This window comes from Pinus tabuliformis, chromosome 9 (assembly GCF_031772625.1).
Source record: "Pinus tabuliformis cultivar Carrire ecotype Pingquan chromosome 9, CPIR1, whole genome shotgun sequence".
NCBI classification, from domain to species: Eukaryota; Viridiplantae; Streptophyta; class Pinopsida; order Pinales; family Pinaceae; genus Pinus; species Pinus tabuliformis.
Genome location: NC_142307.1, coordinates 469,851,081 through 469,870,159, shown reverse-complemented (window position 1 = coordinate 469,870,159; position 19,079 = coordinate 469,851,081). Strand labels below are relative to the sequence as shown.

General features: G+C 36.7%; 1 protein-coding gene across 1 annotated transcript; it reads left to right on the top strand.

The window, feature by feature from the left end:
* The first annotated feature begins 6,866 nt into the window (after positions 1–6,866).
* Positions 6,867–10,241, top strand: LOC149149228 (uncharacterized). Its single transcript, XM_089442419.1, has 5 exons — positions 6,867–7,239; positions 7,381–8,436; positions 8,667–9,508; positions 9,623–9,986; positions 10,132–10,241. Exons 1-5 carry the CDS (start codon positions 6,867–6,869, stop codon positions 10,239–10,241), a joined length of 2,745 nt encoding a protein of 914 aa, XP_089298545.1.
* The last annotated feature ends 8,838 nt before the right edge of the window (positions 10,242–19,079 follow it).

Sequence of the window (19,079 nt, the reverse complement as noted above, 5' to 3'; positions counted from 1 at the left end):
CATTAATTTTGTCTATTAGGAGTTTTTACTTTCTATTAATAAGTTATACATCTCATAATTAGGAACAATAAATTAATTATAAATGGTATTGTGTTTTAATTTTGGTTCTCAGAAGGTGTAGTAACTAAACTTTTGAATACATGTGTAGTTTTTTTTGTCTCTGTTTTCCCTGAAACGGTCAAATCGGTTTCATAAGTTGTGTTGGTTATGGGCAGCTCTCACTGTCCCGAAATAATGTAATGCAGATCTTTATATTATCTTAATATAAATCTATGATGATATTTTCTGTCTGAAAAAAAAATTATATATACTATATTAGATTTTGAATATTTTAATGTAGAAAGATTATTTAATTATTACAATTTTATATATATAATTTAAATTTTATTTTTAAATTTAATATTAATATTAATATTAGCCATAAAGATGTAAATTAAAAATCATAAATTATTTAATTTATATAAGATTTAGTTCTTATTATATTATGGGATCAAATTTTATGAAAATGAGTGGAGAATCTTATCAACTTGTCACATAAATATTATTTTTAATTTTTCTTTATTCTTAAAATAGATGAGGTTAGCTTTTGTCCGTCCTTTAGCGGTTTCCTCTCATGGCGGAATTCTACGTTCCTCCTGTGCGTTTCATGACACTAGGAAGGATCTAATAACGCAATAGGATGAATGGAACGCTATTGATTGTTACGTTTCTAATAACGCAATATAGTATTTTAATCATTTTTGTACAAGGTTCGATGCTAATTAAAAGTATAGTCCCAGGTTCGATGCTAATTAAAAGTATAAGTGGGACTATTGTAAATTGATTCTAAATATCAAAATTTCAGAGGAGAGAGTGAGTTGGTCATGTCAGTTTCTTATGACACTAGAGGAAGGATCTAATAATGCAATAGGATGGATGGAACATTATTGATTGATTGTTTCTAATAACGCAATAGTGCATTTTAATCATTTTTGTACACTAACTAAAAGTACAATATAGGTGGGACTACTGCAAATCAATTCTAAATATCAAAATTTAGAAGGCAAGAGTTGGTCATGTCCATTTCTCATGACACTATAGGAAGGATCTAATAATGCAATAGGATGGATGGAACACTATTGATTGATATGTTTCTAATAACGCAATAGTGCATTTTAATCATTTTTGTACGCTAACTAAAAGTACAATATAGGTGGGACTATTGCAAATTGATTCTAAATATCAAAATTTCAGGTGATGAGGCTTGCTTTCATATTGTTTGTATCCTCCTACATTAGGGGCCTATGGGTAAGCCATATACAGAAGTAAGCTATATTGGAACTAAATAATAAAACAATACAATCACTTTAAAATTGTTAATCCTACATAGAAATGGAATAGTTTTGGAGGTTTAGCTTTTTTCTCTTTTATTTGAGCAAGCTTAAATTGTTTATCTATCTTTTCCATTAAATGGCCATCGTTAATTTCTATTTTTTTATCATTATTGGGTTAAGCTTATGATTTTAACAAACCATAGTATTTACCTATGGTATTTAATAGTAAAATAAATAATTAAAAAAAAAACATTGTGATTTAAAATAAGAATGAGAGGCACCTATACATAATATAAATATAGACATTCATATTTGTAAAGTCCATAAGATGTAGTATTATTACATTTTACTATTTAATAAAAAATAAGCTCTTTGTCATATTATTTCCTATATGTTATTTTTTATGCACTTGTAACATATCATATTGTTGATATTTATTCTTGTTTTTGCAATTCAAATTAATGCCTTCAGAGAAATACTCTCTTTATTGTTTCTCAGTGCATGTCCTCAACAAAGCCAAGGTATAGAGAGTTAGGTCTCATCCGAGTTTCACTTGAAGACAACCACTCTCACTAGCCCAACTAACCTCCTATGGCGAAAGAGAAGAGAAATGACGAAGTAAGATTTCCTTTTAAGATGTTGCTTAAGGAAGTTCTCATAAAACAAAGAAATGAGATGATGAACAACTTATTTCAATCCTTCAGCAACTATCAATAACAACATAATCATCTTTGTCAAACAACCAAATCAGAGGTGTGATGTCCTTCAAGGTACAAGTTAATTTGATATCCCATTATTTTAAGACTAGAGAAATGGTTGAACTTACTCAAGAGTTATTACTCTATCAAAAAAAATTTGATAGTCAAAATATTAGTTTCATGCTCCTTAAAACCCTTCTCTATGTCAAAGCTTGGTGGGATTCAAGTAATTGGGAGAGATGCATCATGGATGAATTTATGCAATTCAAGAAAGAAATAACTTGGGCAGAATTTTTGGATGCCCTCAAGGAGGAATTCTACCCTATTGGAAGATAGATGGTGAATCCTTAAAAAGGAAAATTTTTCATCAAGATAAGATATCATAAAGTTATATATTATACCAACATATTTCATACTCTATCATAAAAAACTGGTATTCAAGATCCAGAGATACATCTGATTCTGATATATGTAGTGGCTTACATAAGTACATCCAAACAAATATGGATCTCTTGGACATCACCTCTCTAGAAGTCACTTATCGTTATGTTGTCAAAATTGAGTAGAAGTTCAAGCAAAAGGATAAGTGGGAATTTGTTTATGAAAATACACCATAACAAAAGCATGGAAGAGGAAACCCTAACTTGAAAAATAGAGGACAAAGCTAGGAAAACCAATATTAAGAAGACCAAACCAAGCTATTAGTAAAGAAATCTGATTGGAAATTGAAGGACACCAGAAAGTGGTGTGAGTTCCACAGAATCCCTTGGTACAACACCAATGAATTTTGCTCAAAACAATCATTGTTAGTCAAGCTCAAAGAAAAAAAATCAAACTTTGGCTTAGATTTTAATTCAAGTAAAATAAAAGAAAATGGACCATCATTGTAAAACCCACTACTACCATTGTGGTTGTAATGATCCAATCAAAGGAACCATAAGAGGGGGCAATGCCTCTTCCCCTCATAAATGGGGGTGAATGGGACCCACTACATTTCATTATTGGCAATGGGAGTAAGTAGAACCTAATATTAGCTAAGGGTGTCAAAAGAATGATGTTATTGACAATGCCACATCCCTAAACATACATCATTATATGGTTGAGCCAAGGAAGAGACATGTGCATCAACCAACAGTGTCATCTATCCTACAACATCAAGCCTTTCCAAAATGAGGCATTCTATGATCTTGTCCCACTCAAAGTTTGTGATGTTCTTATAGGAAAACCATATATGTGGAAACATCATGTTTTTTATCAGCCTCAATCGAATAGTGCCATTGTTATTTTTGGGTATTAGCTCTACATGATGCTAGAGGTAGTTTTGAGCACTAGAAACAATTAATCTTAGTGAAACAATGCTAAATTTAAGTCTCTTATATTGTTAAGTTTGTCTTGTTTATGGTTTAGTTAGAAAAATAAGTAGGTGGAAAAGCGTGTAGAAGGGCATATAAATATATTCATGTTTCCTACAATGGTGTCCCTACACTTCCACGTCAAAATTTCATATACATGGGTTAAGACCTTCCATATGTTGAACATGGTTATAATAGAGATCCCCACAACTCTATTGGTCATAGTCCTTTTTAGGTGTGCTTTGGGTTCTAACCATTAGTCCCCATAGAAATGGCTTTACTAGTGTGTCTTCATTGATAGAGTGTTCTCATAGTTAGACTGAGGCATATCAAGCCAAGTTTGTTGAACGAATCCAACACCTCGAATATTAGGTTCATAATATCTTGTAGAAGGCTAACCACAAGTACATGAAACAACAAGAATGCCTTGTTTAGTGGATTTTTATTTTTCTTATTCTTCTTCATCAATTATCTCTATTAATTTATTACTATTTTAATTTCATATATTCAAAAAAAAATCTATTTTAAATATAGGTATATTTATTCTTTTTTTTTTCATTTTTTTGACTTATTGAAGTTGACTTTCTAGAGTTTATTGAATTATTATTTTATTGTTTTTGACTAAATGATTTTTTATTTCTAACGTTCCTCTTAAAAAATTTCGTTGAACTCTTTGAAGCATCTCCGCATTATTTATTCCTTGTTAGATCAGGGCCTTCATCCATATCCTAATGATGAACCAAAGTTAACGGTTGAAAACGTTGACCCCAAAAACATTGTTGTGATTAATTTGAAAGAGTCATTATTCATCATTATGAATCACAGAAGCTTGAATTCTGAGAAACAAGACCAAGTGAAGAATTTCAACCCCCACTCCAGTTATAAGTTTTCCTTATCACTCCATGCATTTAGTTTTAAATCCAAGCATGATAAAAATTCTAAAATTTGGAAATGACAATATTTTCTGAAAACACAAATTTAGAGATTTCACAATTGCTAAAATTGCAGAAATAAAACATAGCAAAATTATGACAGCCACACAAAAAAATAACACAGTGATTTTTGGTCAATGTGACCCTGGAAAAACCCCCTACAACTCTTGGGGAAAACCAGTTTGAGAGATCTTCTTTATTTATGAAAATTCTTTTACAGAGAAACTAATATACACAGTAAAAGTTCCAACAACTACAAATTACAACTTATCTCGATTTTCGTGCTTGAACTCCACCTCGCAAATCATGCCAATTAGAAAACAACCAAAACAGAAATTTTCCAACAATAAACAACATTAAATGTTGTACGACCTGCCTCGAAAATGTGCCCAAAACTTGTTGTGCAAATTGTACAGACCGTACGGATTTCAGCAGTATGGTTGCCTCGAAAATTGTGCCCAAATTTTCCTCGAAATTCATGCCCTTACTATTGTCCCTCTTCATCAATTTTGTGCTTTTCTCTTGCTATACGATTTTGCCTTGGTATGCATGCCAATAAATGTTACTACTTAGATTTTCTAAAATGTCTCCTTGCTGCTCTCATTCACTTCCTCACTGCTCAGAAATTTTCTCCTTGCTCTCTCTTCTCTTTCTCTCAAATTCTCATGAAAGGATGATTGATTTTTCTCTCCTCTTCTCCTTTTACTCTTTAAATGACCTTTTGGGTTACCCTAAGATCTAATGGCTGAGATTCATTTAGATCTAGGGATGAGAATAAATGTGCATTTAATTCTCACTTTCTATTTTTTAACTCACCCACTTAAATAAAGACTCACTTAGCCTTTTGTTTCCATAGTCACTTTTTCACTTTATAATTCTTCATTGACTTTAATAAAGTCACATTTAAATTAGAATTTAACTTTACCACTTATAAAGTCACTTTTAAATTAGAATATAACTTTATGTTGTAGTGAAACACAACCACCCTCCCCCCATTTTTGACTTGTTCATTTCAAATAATGGGGACTCTTTCTATAAAAATTTTGTTAAATGACTTTTAAGATTTTTATTTATTTGATTATCCTACGTGATTGTTAATTTTTTATTTTCTTTGTATTCTTGTTTTGATTGCTTTGTTAAAATTGATTTTTAATAAGCTTCCCATTGATGCTTATTTTACCTCATTTGGTCAATTGGTTTGAAAATGGTACTCCTTTAAAGTCCCATCATTTATTAGTCTCGGTTAAAATTGTTATTTTTATTCTTTTTATTTATTTTTGGAGTGGCTGTAGTTTAGAAAATTTCATAACTAAACTAAACATCATTAAAAAAAACCAAAATAAAAAACTCATATTTAACATTAAATTTTATAATTAATTAATTTAATTATTATAATAAAATATAATTAATTTAATTAAAATTAAAACTTAATATTAAAAAATATATATAAAAAATTAAAAAAAAAATACATCACATATCGCAATATATCGGATCCATCCCAAATTTTATGACATGCACATTTGAAAAACCCTGATCCAAGTTTCTTGCGAAATGCGATAGTTAAAAAGCTTAAGGCATGAATGAAGGTCTTTTCATAAAGCTTTTATTTTTGTTTTGAATTTCAAAAACTCACTTATACGTATGAGTGAAGGTAGGAAGGTAGGTTAGTTTATTTTTTTATTAGTTCTAATATTAATTAATTTAAATATAAAATTTATTTAATTAAATTAAATTAAAACTTAAATATTATTTAGATTAATATTAAATAGTTTATAAATAGTTAATTAACATTAATTAATAATAGTTATTGAATAATTAGTTTAGTTTATAATTAACAATTAAATTAGGATTAATTATTAGTTAATTAGAATTTTAATTTAGGATTAGATTTTTAATTAAAAAAATCTGATTTTATAGCCCCCAAGACCCAGAACACGAAAACACTTATTAAAAAAAAAAAAAACATTTCTCGCAAATTTCCTTCTCGCAAAGTCTTATCGCAAATTCTTAAAAGCCTTAACATTTTATAACTCAAAATGCGATACGCGATAAGGCCAAATGCGATGGATACAAAAAAATTAGTTTAATGTTTTTGTTTCACCCCTTATGCCTCCCATACCTCCACCTCACTCACCTTCACGTCACACCACCTCACATTCCACTCACCGTATCCCTCCACAAACTCACGTGGATGAATAAATTGGGTTTGGATTGATTCAAATGGTTTGTAAATTAATTTTTATATTTTTTATATTATAATCATTATATTATAATTATAATGTTTATTACAATTTTAATACAATTTGAATTATAATATTAATTTTATTTAAATTAACTTTTTCAAATCATTTGTATATTAATTTAATTTTGTGATTTAATTAATTTCTAAATTAGATGATAATTATTTAGAATTAATTGTATATATTAGTTAGTTAAAAATTAATTTAGAATAATTACAACGGAAAAATCGCTCTGATGCGAATTCCTGCTCATCGCAGCCAAACCCTAACCAGCCGCCGCCCCTGACTGTTTTCCCTGCTACAGCCGCCGCTCCCCTGCTGGTCGATAGCAATGGATATGGCGGTCGGAGGGGAGAGCTCTGCTTCCCCTCCAAAAAACTCCACGAGTTCTGACAATACCCAGTTCACACAGCCTCTGCACCCTTCTGACGCAGGCCCAGATGCAGGTCAAGACGGACATCGGAAGGCTGAGGCAAGGATTCATACGGCCCCGACAGGAGAAGACGATGCTGACAAAGAGAACCACGATAAAGCTAAGGCGACTCAGCCAAAAGCAACCTCAGCCACTTGTATCCCAAAAGCTGCTGAACCCATCAAGGTTGACCTGCCCAGCCACCGCATCAATGGTGAAATTCAGTACATGCAAGATCATGCACTCATAGGAAAGTTTCTAGGCTTCTGGCCTACGGAAAAAGCCTTACAAGGTTGGATAGCTTCAAAATGGAAGCCCAAAGGACAAATAACTCTGCAACTAGGACCAAAGGGCTTCTTTACAGCAATCTTTCACTGTGTGGAGGACAGAGTGCGGATATTCGAAGGAGGGCCGTACTTCTTCAACTCTTCAGGCCTCTATCTCACAGAATGGAAGCCCAGATTCAATCCCGATAAGGAAGATTTCAGCTGGGCACCGGTCTGGATCAGGATGTACTCCCTCCCAGCGGAGTACTGGAAAGAAGAAACGCTGGCGGATATAGGCAACAAACTGGGCACCTTCATCCGAGTTGCAGCGGAGACAAAAACTCGCAAATACACCTCATACGCCCGGATCTGCGTCCAGATGCATCTGACCAAAGCTCTCGCTGATACGGTAAAACTCTATCACGATGATTATGAATGGACTCAACCTTTAGATTATGAACACATTCCCTTTCGCTGTCGTAAGTGTCATGAGCACGGCCACCTATTCCGTGACTGTCCTTTAAATTCCCAGTCCAAAGCAGCTGCTGTTGTCTCTGATAAAGACCCTGAAGGTTTTATCAAAATCCCCAACCGCCGTAGGCATGCCAAAAAGAGTCAGCCAGTTATTGAAAACACTTTCAAAGCGGACCACCAGAACAAATTCTCTGTTCTTGCACCGCATGACAAAAATGATCATCCCAGTTCTGAACCCCCACACAACCCCTCTTCGCCCTCTTCCTCCCTCCTTCACTCAGATCCCTTGCAGCCCTCTGACCCTGCTCCAATGAATCCCACTCCAAGCCCTTCTTTGGAGAAAGGTAAATCCGTATCAAGATTCAGTCCCCTCTCTTTCTCTAAAGAGAAACCCTCAGTGGATAATAAGCAGCAGGACTCTGATATGGAAACCGATGCTACTCTGGCTCTCAGTCTTCAGCAAGAAGCGGATGAGGAAGTTCTAGGTGAAACTACTGTTATGGAAGAAGATCAGGCGGATGTCAATATCGATGGATTAGACATCTTCACACTTGAAGCGGCATGCAAACAAAAAGAATACAACTCTATTCAACCTTGGCAAATAGACAAGCTGGAAGGAGTCCTAGCCAAGGCGCAGCATAATAAAAGCCTGGGCATACAGGGAGGCAGTCTATGGGATGGAAAAAAGATACTCAAGGATCTCAAGAAAAGGGGAAGAAAGACAGACCTACAGCGCACCATAGCAATAGGTGAAATACTTATGGAATCGGGGCGATTCCCTAAGTTGACAAAGTTCTACAAACCCAAATCACAGTTTACATGAAGTTAATATCCTGGAATGTGAGAGGACTCAACAGTCCCTCAAAACACAGAATGATCAAACATTTGATTCAACAAGAAAAACCAACCATAGTTTTTCTGCAAGAAACCAAAAGCAACACTGATGCTATTGAACGAATCCGTGGCAAAGTTTGGGCAGGAAGCAGGGCCATCTCTGTAGATGCCTCCGGAGCCTCAGGTGGTTTAGCTATTTTATGGAACCCACAGATCATCACTCTATATGACTTCCACGCCACCCTCCATCTCATTCAAGCCTCATTCCACCTCGTAGGCACCGGCATACATGGTCATCTCACAAATGTATACTTTCCTCAATTAATTCAGCAAAAATTAGAACTACTGGAAACGATCTCTATCCTCAATGAAAACAGACAATTCCCGCTATGGATCGGGGGCGGCGACTTCAACATAATAACTTCCATGGCAGAGAAACAGGGAGGCAGAATCAGGCTCGACAGTGACAGTGAAGGCCTCAAAGAATTCATTCAAAACAATCAACTTATGGACATCCCTACCTCCAATGGAATTTTCACCTGGACAAACAAACGACGAGGCATTCATCACATAGCCTCCCGACTTGACAGATTCCTTCTCTCTGACAATGCAATCCATCTGGGAGGGGATTTCAATGCTTCCATCCTCCCCCAAAGCGGTTCTGATCACTGGCCAATTTTGCTACAATGGTCCAGACCAGGCAACCAATGCAACAGACCCTTCAGATTCGAAGCATTCTGGCTAACAAATACCACTTTCAGGAAGGTAGTCAGCGATGCTTGGGCAGCCTACACTCCGCCAGAGGGAGCCAAAATGTATCAATTCCAACAAAAGCTGAAAAATCTGAAATATGTCCTCAAAGTTTGGAATCGCACAAGTTTTGGCAACATTCAGGAGAAGCGCTCACAATTAGAACAGCAAATGCGCAAGCTCCAACAAAATCTCATTCTCCAAGGCAGAACAGAAGAACAAGCACAACAGGAACAGGTACTTTGGAACCAAATCGAGGAGCGCAGGAAGCAAGAAGAAATACTCTGGCGGCAAAAATCGAGAATCAACTGGCTCAAAGAGGGGGAGAAGAATACAAAATTCTTCCATAAGGCCACCATTCAAAGGCGAATGCACAATAATATCGCGTTCATCAACAACCAACAAGGCGAAAGAATTGAGGAGCATGAGGACATGGAAAAGGAATTCACAGGGTATTTCAAGGAAATCTTAACGGAACCCATTGAGAACAGGGACGCAGCAATCCGGGCCATCACGCAGCATATTCCAAGCATCATAACTGAGGATCACAACAACAGATTACTCCAGCCCACGACCCTGCAAGAAGTTGAAGAAGCCATGGCTCAACTCAAGGACGGAAAAGCGCCTGGTCCTGATGGCTTTACAGCCAATTTTTTCCACGAATTCTGGGACCTCATCAAAAATGAAGTTTGGAACCTTGTTGAAGAATCCAGAAGTATGCACTGGATCCTCCCGTCCCTCAATACCACCTTCCTAGCTCTGGTTCCCAAAGGTGAAGAACCCAACAGGCCGGAAAACTTCAGACCTATCGCACTATGCAATGTCATATACAAGCTAATCTCAAAGGTTATTGCAAACAGGCTCAAACCTCTCCTACCCCTGCTCATATCTCCGGAACAAACAGGATATGTGGAAGGACGGCAGATTATGGACGGAATCATACTATCAAATGAGGTTATACACTCTTTAAAGATCCTTAAGAAACCAGGTATGATTCTAAAACTCGACCTCTCCAAAGCTTTTGATAAGCTTAGTTGGAATTTTATTCAAAAAATGCTTTTAGCCTTTGGATTCAGTGCAACATGGACCAGGTGGATCATGAATCTCATTACCTCTCCCAGCTTCTCAGTTCTTTTGAATGGCTCTCCCTCTTCTCCCTTTCGACCCTCCCGTGGCATAAGACAAGGGGATCCTCTCTCTCCTTTTCTCTTTGTTCTAATGGCAGAGGGTCTCAGCAGACTTCTCAAATCAGCTATTGCCTCTCAAAAGCTTAAAGGTATTTCTATCCATGGTCTCAATCCGCTGTCCCATCAACAATTCGTGGACGACACCATGTTATTTGGCCATCCATCCTCAAAAGAAGCCTCAGTGTTTAAATCTCTCCTCTCCCTTTACTCTGATGCCTCTGGCACCTCCATCAATGCCTCAAAGTCGCAACTCTTCTTTTTCAACACCCCCCCCTCCACACAAAGGAATATTGCCAGAATCCTGGGATTCACCATTTCCCATCTGCCATCTAAATACCTTGGAGCACCCCTCTCAGACTCAGCTATTAAACACGCTTCATGGCGGTCCCTCCTTGATAGGCTGGAATCAAAACTCTCTTCGTGGACCTTTCGTGCTCTCAACATGGCAGGCAGATTGGTCTTGATCAAGTCTGTCCTTCAAGCTATGCCGCTGTACCTCTTCTCCACACTGGCAGCTCCAAAATGGGTCCTTAAAGCCATTCGTAACCTACAGCGCAACTTCCTATGGGGCTCCACGGGCAGAAATCGAAAATGGGCCCTCGTTAATTGGAAAGAAGTGTGCAAACTCAAAACAGAGGGCGGACTAGGGCTTAGAGATCCACTTCAAAGTAACAACACTATGGGAGCCCGGATGTGGTGGAACTGGCTCTCCAAGCCTCATTCACCTTGGGCACGCTTATGGCAAGCAAAGTATGCTATGGGAAGTCAATGGCACGATCTCATCAGAATTAACTCCATCGCCCAAGGCTCTCCAATCTGGAATGCTGCTAAGATACACAGCCGCTTCATACAGGAACATAGTTTTTGGGAAATCCACTCTGGCACGTCAGCTAAGTTCTGGGAGGATTCGTGGCAGCAGCTCCCCAAACTGGCAAATCTATTCCAGATGCCACTCTGGCAATCGTATATGCAGCAAGAAAACCTCATTCAGGTTCATCAATTCTGGCAACAAACGCAGCATCAAGAATACCAAATATGGAGACCCGCAAACAGCTGGCAAAGGGACTGGGAAGGTGAAACATACTCAGACTTGGACCAGGAACTCACACAACGCAGAATTCGCTACTCCAACCAGCAGGATAAGCTCAGATGGGGTCACAAGCACAAAGGCACATTCACCACTAAAGAAGCACATCAGTTGCGCTATTCAGACACCCAAGGGGATCAAGACCAAATTTGGGCACGAGTCTGGCTTCCAGGGCTTTGGCCTAAAATTTCAACCTTCTTATGGCTGCTCAGTAAAAGGCGCATTCTTACTTGGGATAATTTGATAAAACGGGGATTCATTGGGCCCTCTAGATGCCCGAATTGCAATCTTCACACTGAGACAATCAGCCATCTAATGGAGACCTGTCCGTTAGCAAAGCAGCTTTGGGAGAAAGTGGAGAAATGCAATAAAAGAACAGCACCAAGAGGCGAGGATGTAACGGACAATATTAGGAACTGGGACAAGAACCCATTCAAAAGCCAACTTCTCAATACCTTATGGGGTCTAATTCCAGGTTTTCTGTACTGGCTTCTCTGGAAAGAGCGCAACTCACGTATCTTCAACAACACCTCCCGGACAACAGACGCTCTGTGGCTTATCTACAAAAGAAATATCCAGGAAACCTTAGCCATAAGAACCTGGTATGACACTGACATGCCAGAAGCGCAACAAGAAAGGGATATTTTTAAAGAATGGAATCTTGACCTTTCAGCCTTTGCAAAGGTCATTACCCGTCCCCCTCGCAGCTCCACCTCCCCGTCCTCCTGGTCCCCACCAGCTTTCAACTCTTTCAAGCTCAACTTTGATGGGGCAGCAAAGGGTAATCCCGGTCCGGCAGGTTACGGAGGAATCATCAGAAGTCATACAGGAGCACCTCTGCACATCTATTATGGCTCTCTAGGCAAAGACACTAACAATGTAGCGGAGATGGAAGGACTTTGGCAAGGGATCTGTTTAGCAGAGCAACAACACTTCTTCCCACTTGAGGTGGAAGGCGACTCTCTCATCCTAATCACTGCAGCCAAGAAAATTCAAGCAGGGGCGACAGCGGACAAAGTAGCAACCAGCTGGAGACTTCTAAGCAGGTTGGAATCCTTGGAAGCGAAGCTCAAAAATCCACATAGCATTACCTTTCAGCATGTGCGAAGAACAGCAAATCAGGTAGCCGACAGAATGGCTAACCAAGGAGTTTCTCAGACTTCACCATACTTTTCAGGCTCCCTGGACATAGTTGAAGATGAACAACTCAAAAAAGACTGCATCACCTTGGTGCAAAAGGATCTCTCCCCCCCGGATGCGGGTGGTTGTTAGTTATGAAAGGCTTATGGCTTGTCAGCAGGGCATGTGTCCGCCCGGACAAGCCACGTACACCAGGAGGACGTGCCCTAAATGTTACAGCACGCAGCATTTAAGGAGGAGGGATATGGCTCATGGCAGAAGCGTCCCTTCGACATTAACTGCTCGCCTTGAGAACCGGAACATGGCGCTTCAAAGCCAGAGGTTCTCGGACATTCTTCCGCATTTCTCGTTTGCTCCTGTTCTGGTCTTGAGGGAGGTGGCGGAGGCTCACTGTTTCGGCTCCTCTTCAGGTTCTGAGAGCGACTGTAATGGTTTAGAGGCCTTAGATTTGGGCAATTTGGGGGCATACCCGCAGTCTGGTAACGAGACTGGGAGATTGGCAGTGTTGCATACTTGCTACCCGCAGTCTAGTTTGAGGATTGGGAGTCTGGTTCAAAGTGACAATTCGCGTGAGCATACTTGCCACCCGCACATTTCCAGCATGCAGCGAGAACGCCAACGGGGAATCAGTCGGCGTGGTAGCTATAGTGGCAGAGCCCCGTCTCAGAGGCATGCCCCTTCTCCCTCTTCCTCAATTGAAGTTTCTTCTGAGCGCAGACGAACCAGGGGACGGCCTCCGGGCAGAGGAAGAGCGGCGGAATTTCAAGAGCGAATGGAATGTGGGCACTCTGAGCACCCAATGGTAAGATACCGCATTCCATGTACATTGTCCAATTCCACTTTCTTTGTAACGGTTTCGGTGGAGCACTGCAGCAATCCATGGGGTGATGATGAGGCTCCTCGTGCCAGCCCTCCGCGGATTCCTGGGATAGCACCCACAGTTGACATGCAACTTCCCGCCATTGACATTCTGCGCCCTGTTCAAGACAGCCTCTCCCCAGATCCTGGAGCAGGCCCGAGTGAACCTGTGCAGCGCAACGTTGGTAAGGCCATCCACCAGCCTCCCCGTTGCAAGATGGAGGACGACCCGCAAACAACCGATGATGAATAGTACGCCCAGCTCGCGCTCCAGGTTTCTCAGCAAGGATTTTTCTCTTTATCTGCTCCCTATGCTATCTTATATGTGTCTGCACTTTGTCACTATGTATCTCTGTCCTTCTCTGTTACAGTGTCGGTTATCTACAGTTGTTTTAGACTCCATGTGTTTCTGTTGTTTCAGTCTCCATGTGCTTCAGTCCATGTGTCGGTTTCATGTATGTCGCTCTGGTTTCAATCTTTTGTAATCCTGGACATGAATACTCCTGAGTCTACTGTCTGTCCTACGACAGGTTTTACAGGGCCTCGGCTCTGTTGTAATACTGCTGATGTAATTTTTGTTCTTGCTGTAATATAATAGCTCAGTCTTATTTAGAAAAAAAAATTAATTTAGAATTAATTATTAGATAATTAGAATCTAATCTAGGATTAAATTTCTAATTAAAAATTATGATTTTTAGCCCAGCAACAGAATTTCTAGAATTATGCTAGATTTGACTCATCAACTTTGGAAGCTCATAGATTGAGTTATAATTGGTCAAATGAGGCCCAAGATAACTCATTGGAAAGATAAAATCAATGAGAATATTTCTGAGGAGGTTTCACTAATAGATTTGATCATTAATTGAATCAAAAATCATGCAGAAGATCAAGCTCCGAATTTCTTAAACAAAATCAATTCTCTGAGTTATTTTCCGCATTTTCATTTGTCCTAAGCTTCTTCTAATTGCAGATTCACTCATCAATAATATCTTTGGCCAATTAAACTATCCCAGACATCAATAGAGAGCTTATATTTTATTTTCAATGATTTTTTATTAGATTTGTTTTAATGCCAAAAATGGTATTTTGATTTTATTGTTACATTTTAATTCATTTTGATTTCTTTTTGCATGAAAATAGTAGAAGATATATGGAGAAAAAAATCTCAATCAGTGAGAATGCTCCAGCAATTAAAGATGGGAATTTTGAGCAAATAAAATTGGATTGCGCAAATTTTTCTTCAACAAACTTTATCTCAAGAATTCTTTTGAAAAATTATAAATAGCAGGTTGCAGAATGTAATAAGGGCGACTCTCCTTTGCAATTCGGAATTCTAAAAACACTTTTGTAATAGGGATTTAGAGTTGTAGGTGGGAGGAGTGAAATCTCAGATCTGGAGATTATTGAGGTTTTTCTTTTACATCCCGAGTTATGTATAACGAACAGAGTTTGCACTATTGTCGATCTGCTTTTGAAAGAAGAAGCTTAGGGATTGTAAAGGACTATTAGAGACCAGAGCTCGAGAAATGGATTCAATAAATTGGTATTTCGAATGCTATTATTTTAAATGTTGGTTTTATTTTATGATAACAGGAATGGTGTCAATTTACTTACATATTTGTGTACTTTTGTCAATATGGGTAATTTGCTTCTATTTTATGTTGTTATTTATCTCTGCTCTTATGGGTTGAATTTTGATTTATGAGTAACTATTTACTCATAAATTTGTCTTTTAATATTGCATGAATAAATAGTGATATGTTGTGAACTTCTTCCGTATATTATTGTTTAATAATTCAAGTTATTGATTAAATGATCAAGATCATTCTGTGAACTACTTCCTAAGTGTTGTTGATTGATTATTTCAGTTAAAAGGTCTTAATATGATGTTTTTGGTATCCATAATGTCAGTTAATTGAACTATTTCATTAACTTGATATTCATTATAAACGAGACATTTAAATCTCAATATTTTAAATACCTGCTCCTGGTTAGCTTAGATCTATATCTGCCTAATTGAGATAGAATTAAGATTGTTTCTTTTGCTTGCATCTTAGAACAAGTTTGCATTTAGAATAAATTCTACATTCTTTTAAGTCCTCTTCCCAAAGAGGCAAAATTTATTAGTGGATTGGTTGAGCCCTAAATCAGCTTAAGGATCACTTCTTGCCTGATCAACAAGAAGGATGATCTGATGTCTCTTTTCCATTGGCGAATGAAAGTCATATTTTAAAGCCATTGGAGATTTAGAGAAGGTAACTAGACCTAGTTGAACCAGTCGGAACCACCATTCCAAACGGACAAGGAGCTGCTTTAAGGTTCGGACCGAGTGGTCATCCCCCATGTTGTTGTAGCGATTTTCGAGGCTTCGACATTTTGGCGCTAGAAGGAGGGCCTGAAACTTATTTTCTGTTGGAGTCTTTTCAATTTTAACGTTTTATTTAATCAAAATGGCTCCTCTTAAACTACCAATTTGGAGTTGTATCCATGGACGTGCATCTTCCAATACTCCACCCGAAGTGGTAAGACTCTTGTCTCAGGTAAAGTTTAATGGTAAGAGAAATTCTTCTGCTTTTAATCATGTCCTTCAATTTATTCAAAATGTTTCAAATTATGATTTTCAAGGAATTGATGAAGGCATTTTATGCAGAATTTTTACTCTCACATTTGCGGCAGAAGCTAGAAACTGGTGTAGAACTCTTCCGGTTGCCTCAATTCACAGCTGGGATCAATTTGTTACAAGTTTCATTTGTAAATTTGACTGCTATGATTATGATCAGGTATGTGATGAAATTGAATATCTACGAAATGAAAATGAATCTGTTAGAGATTTTAATATTCGACTTCATTTGAATTGTTTAAAATTTAATGTCGAAGATGAACCTATGAAAGAAGAATCATTAGATTGGTTTGAACATAATTGTTCTCTTCCTCCTATTCCCGATCCATATGAAATTAGTTCAAGCTTTGTTCCATCCCCTTCCAATATAAATGAGAAATCCAATTTGCGTGTGCAAATAAATTGTGGTGAAGAAGTTTCACAAAGCTTGGAAAATATTTATGATCAAATACAAGAAGACAATAGCAGCAATTTTGGAGAAAGAGCCGCCTTGGAATCTAAAATCTACTTTGAGGTAAATTCAGAAAATCAAATTGGAAATCAGCAAATGCAAGCAGCAGCCAAAGTAAATAATAAAATGCAAACAGATGTACAAATTTCTGAATCTTTCCATGATGAACAAATGTCGAAATCATAGCAGAAAAGCAATCTTCTTCAAAAAAGCATGAACACACAAAGGAATGATCTGCAATTTGAAATTTACAATGAGCATAATGTACAAGAATTCTCAAACAGAGACATTTTTAAATGCATTATTTCATATTCACATTTTTCCCTTTATCTTGATATTTTTAATGATGGTAATTTTTCCCCTCTTGGTATTAATGATATTTCAGAAATGAAAGAGGATGATCTAAATGAATTACCATTAAGTTTTTATCAAGATAGAAAAACAATTAGTGATCATTCTTTTGCCATTAATGAACATCAAATTCTTGTCCCTCCTTGTTTTGATATACTGGATGAAATAGAAAGGAAATCTAGAGAATCTTGTGAAGTCATTTATGATAATTACTTTGACACTGAGGATGTTGATTTCTATTCTTGTCAAGAGAATACTCATGATAAAGTTCAAATAACATCTAAGAATGAGGAACATTTCAATTTAGAAATTATTCCAACCGATCTTCATTCTAGAGTAGAAAATTATCTTCATGATTTCACTATTCGAGAAAACATTCCAATTTATGATTCATATCATGATCAAGCTTTTGTTCCTATTCATAATCATAATTCTCTTTCTAATTCACAAGTTGGAATTTGAAATCACTCAAATTCCATAATTTTGGCCAATCCTTGTTAAAAAATAAATTATTTCAAAACGATCCCAATTGTGTTGTAACATTAGTTGTACAAATAGTGATTTCATTTTATTTTTGTTTGCTCACTTATTTTGTATAAAGTCAGATTTATTTTCAGATTTTATTTTACAAATTTTTGATATATTACGCTGGCATATTGAACACTTTACTATCAAACATTCAATCGATGCATTGCCCTGTTGGAAAATTGAAGTTTTATATTATAATCAAGAACATCAAAAGCTATTTCAATTCCAATTTCGATCAATGCTCATTTTTTATCAAAGGCTTCTATCTTCTCAAAGGCAATATCAACAAGAGAATGTGTTTTTAGAAATTTGCCAGCAATCCAATTTAATTAATAATTTTCCATTTCATTTGAAAGATCTCCATCCATTTTTCATTAATTCATTTGAAAAATATTTCGAAACTTTTCCTTCATGGAAGATTGTCAATAGTTTAACATTTGTACATAATACTAGCAATTTTTTTCAGGCCTTTGAATGTAAAAATTGATATCCACAATTTGGCCTTTCATCTCCTCTTTTGAACATTTCCCAATTGTTAATAGAAATCCATCCAAATTTCTATGATCCAATCGGTATTCAATTGGAAAGGAAATTTCAAGAGAAAGAGATTTTAATTAACTTGCTAACAATAACTGTAAATTCTATTTACAAATTTTTCTTCCTTAATTTAATTAGATTTGTATTTTTATTACTAACATTTGAATTATACATATATGCAAGAATAAAAATGAGAGAATGGCTACACTGGAAATATGACTATACCTAGTCATTTTCATGTATATGGTTAGAATATGAGTAGAATTAATTTAGTTAGTTTGTTTTATGTAGTTAATTTATTTTCAACAGTTTTGTAGATAAAAATAAAACAAAGCAATCAGCGCTTCTCATATCGTATACATTTTCAGTGAAACATTTTCTTCCTATCAGAAAATTTTAATTCTTGTTTTCCTTTTTAAAATTTCTTGCAGCAATAACTCTATTCGTGAATACATCTCTGCCTATTTTGAATAATGTATTGACAGAATATGCACCTGGCACACATTTAAATCCGTGTTGATATTTTTCTACAATTAGTGGCTTTATCTCATTCTGGTCTTTAGTTTATTATCTGATGCTGCAAAACGCATCATATTTATTTACTGAAGGCATTATTGAATAGTCACTATAACAATACAAATTTTTCTCAAATTAATTCGGAATAAGTAGAGGTAATAAATTGCTATTGCAATTCAAAAGGCACTACAACAAAACCCTGTGATTAGCATCCATTTTCGCTTCCTTTTTTGCGTCTAGAGACCATTTTTTGTGCTATTTGTGTCCATTTATCAAATATGATGCAAAAATTGATGCAAAGTTTTCACCGAGTTTTGCACCAAGTCTTACATCAAGTTTAGCACCATGTATTGTAATACGTTTTGCACCAGATTTTACACCAAGTTTTATGCCACGTTTTATGCCAAGTTTTGTGCCATCCTTTGCACCATGTTTTGCATCAAGTTTGGCACCTAATTTTGTTTAACCATCTTCTGCATCCTCTATTGCATCCACTTTTTGTGCCTACACTTGCATCAACTTTTGCATCATGT

What these genes read in the sequence shown, in the direction of transcription:
- LOC149149228 (XM_089442419.1), top strand. Translation starts at nt 6,867, where the DNA reads ATGGATATGGCGGTCGGAGGGGAGAGCTCTGCTTCCCCTCCAAAAAAC. An exon ending in TACGGAAAAAGCCTTACAAG is followed by an intron (nt 7,240 to 7,380) that starts GTTGGATAGCTT and finishes TCAACTCTTCAG; the next exon opens with GCCTCTATCTCACAGAATGG. An exon ending in CCTTGTTGAAGAATCCAGAA is followed by an intron (nt 9,987 to 10,131) that starts GTATGCACTGGA and finishes TATTGCAAACAG; the next exon opens with GCTCAAACCTCTCCTACCCC.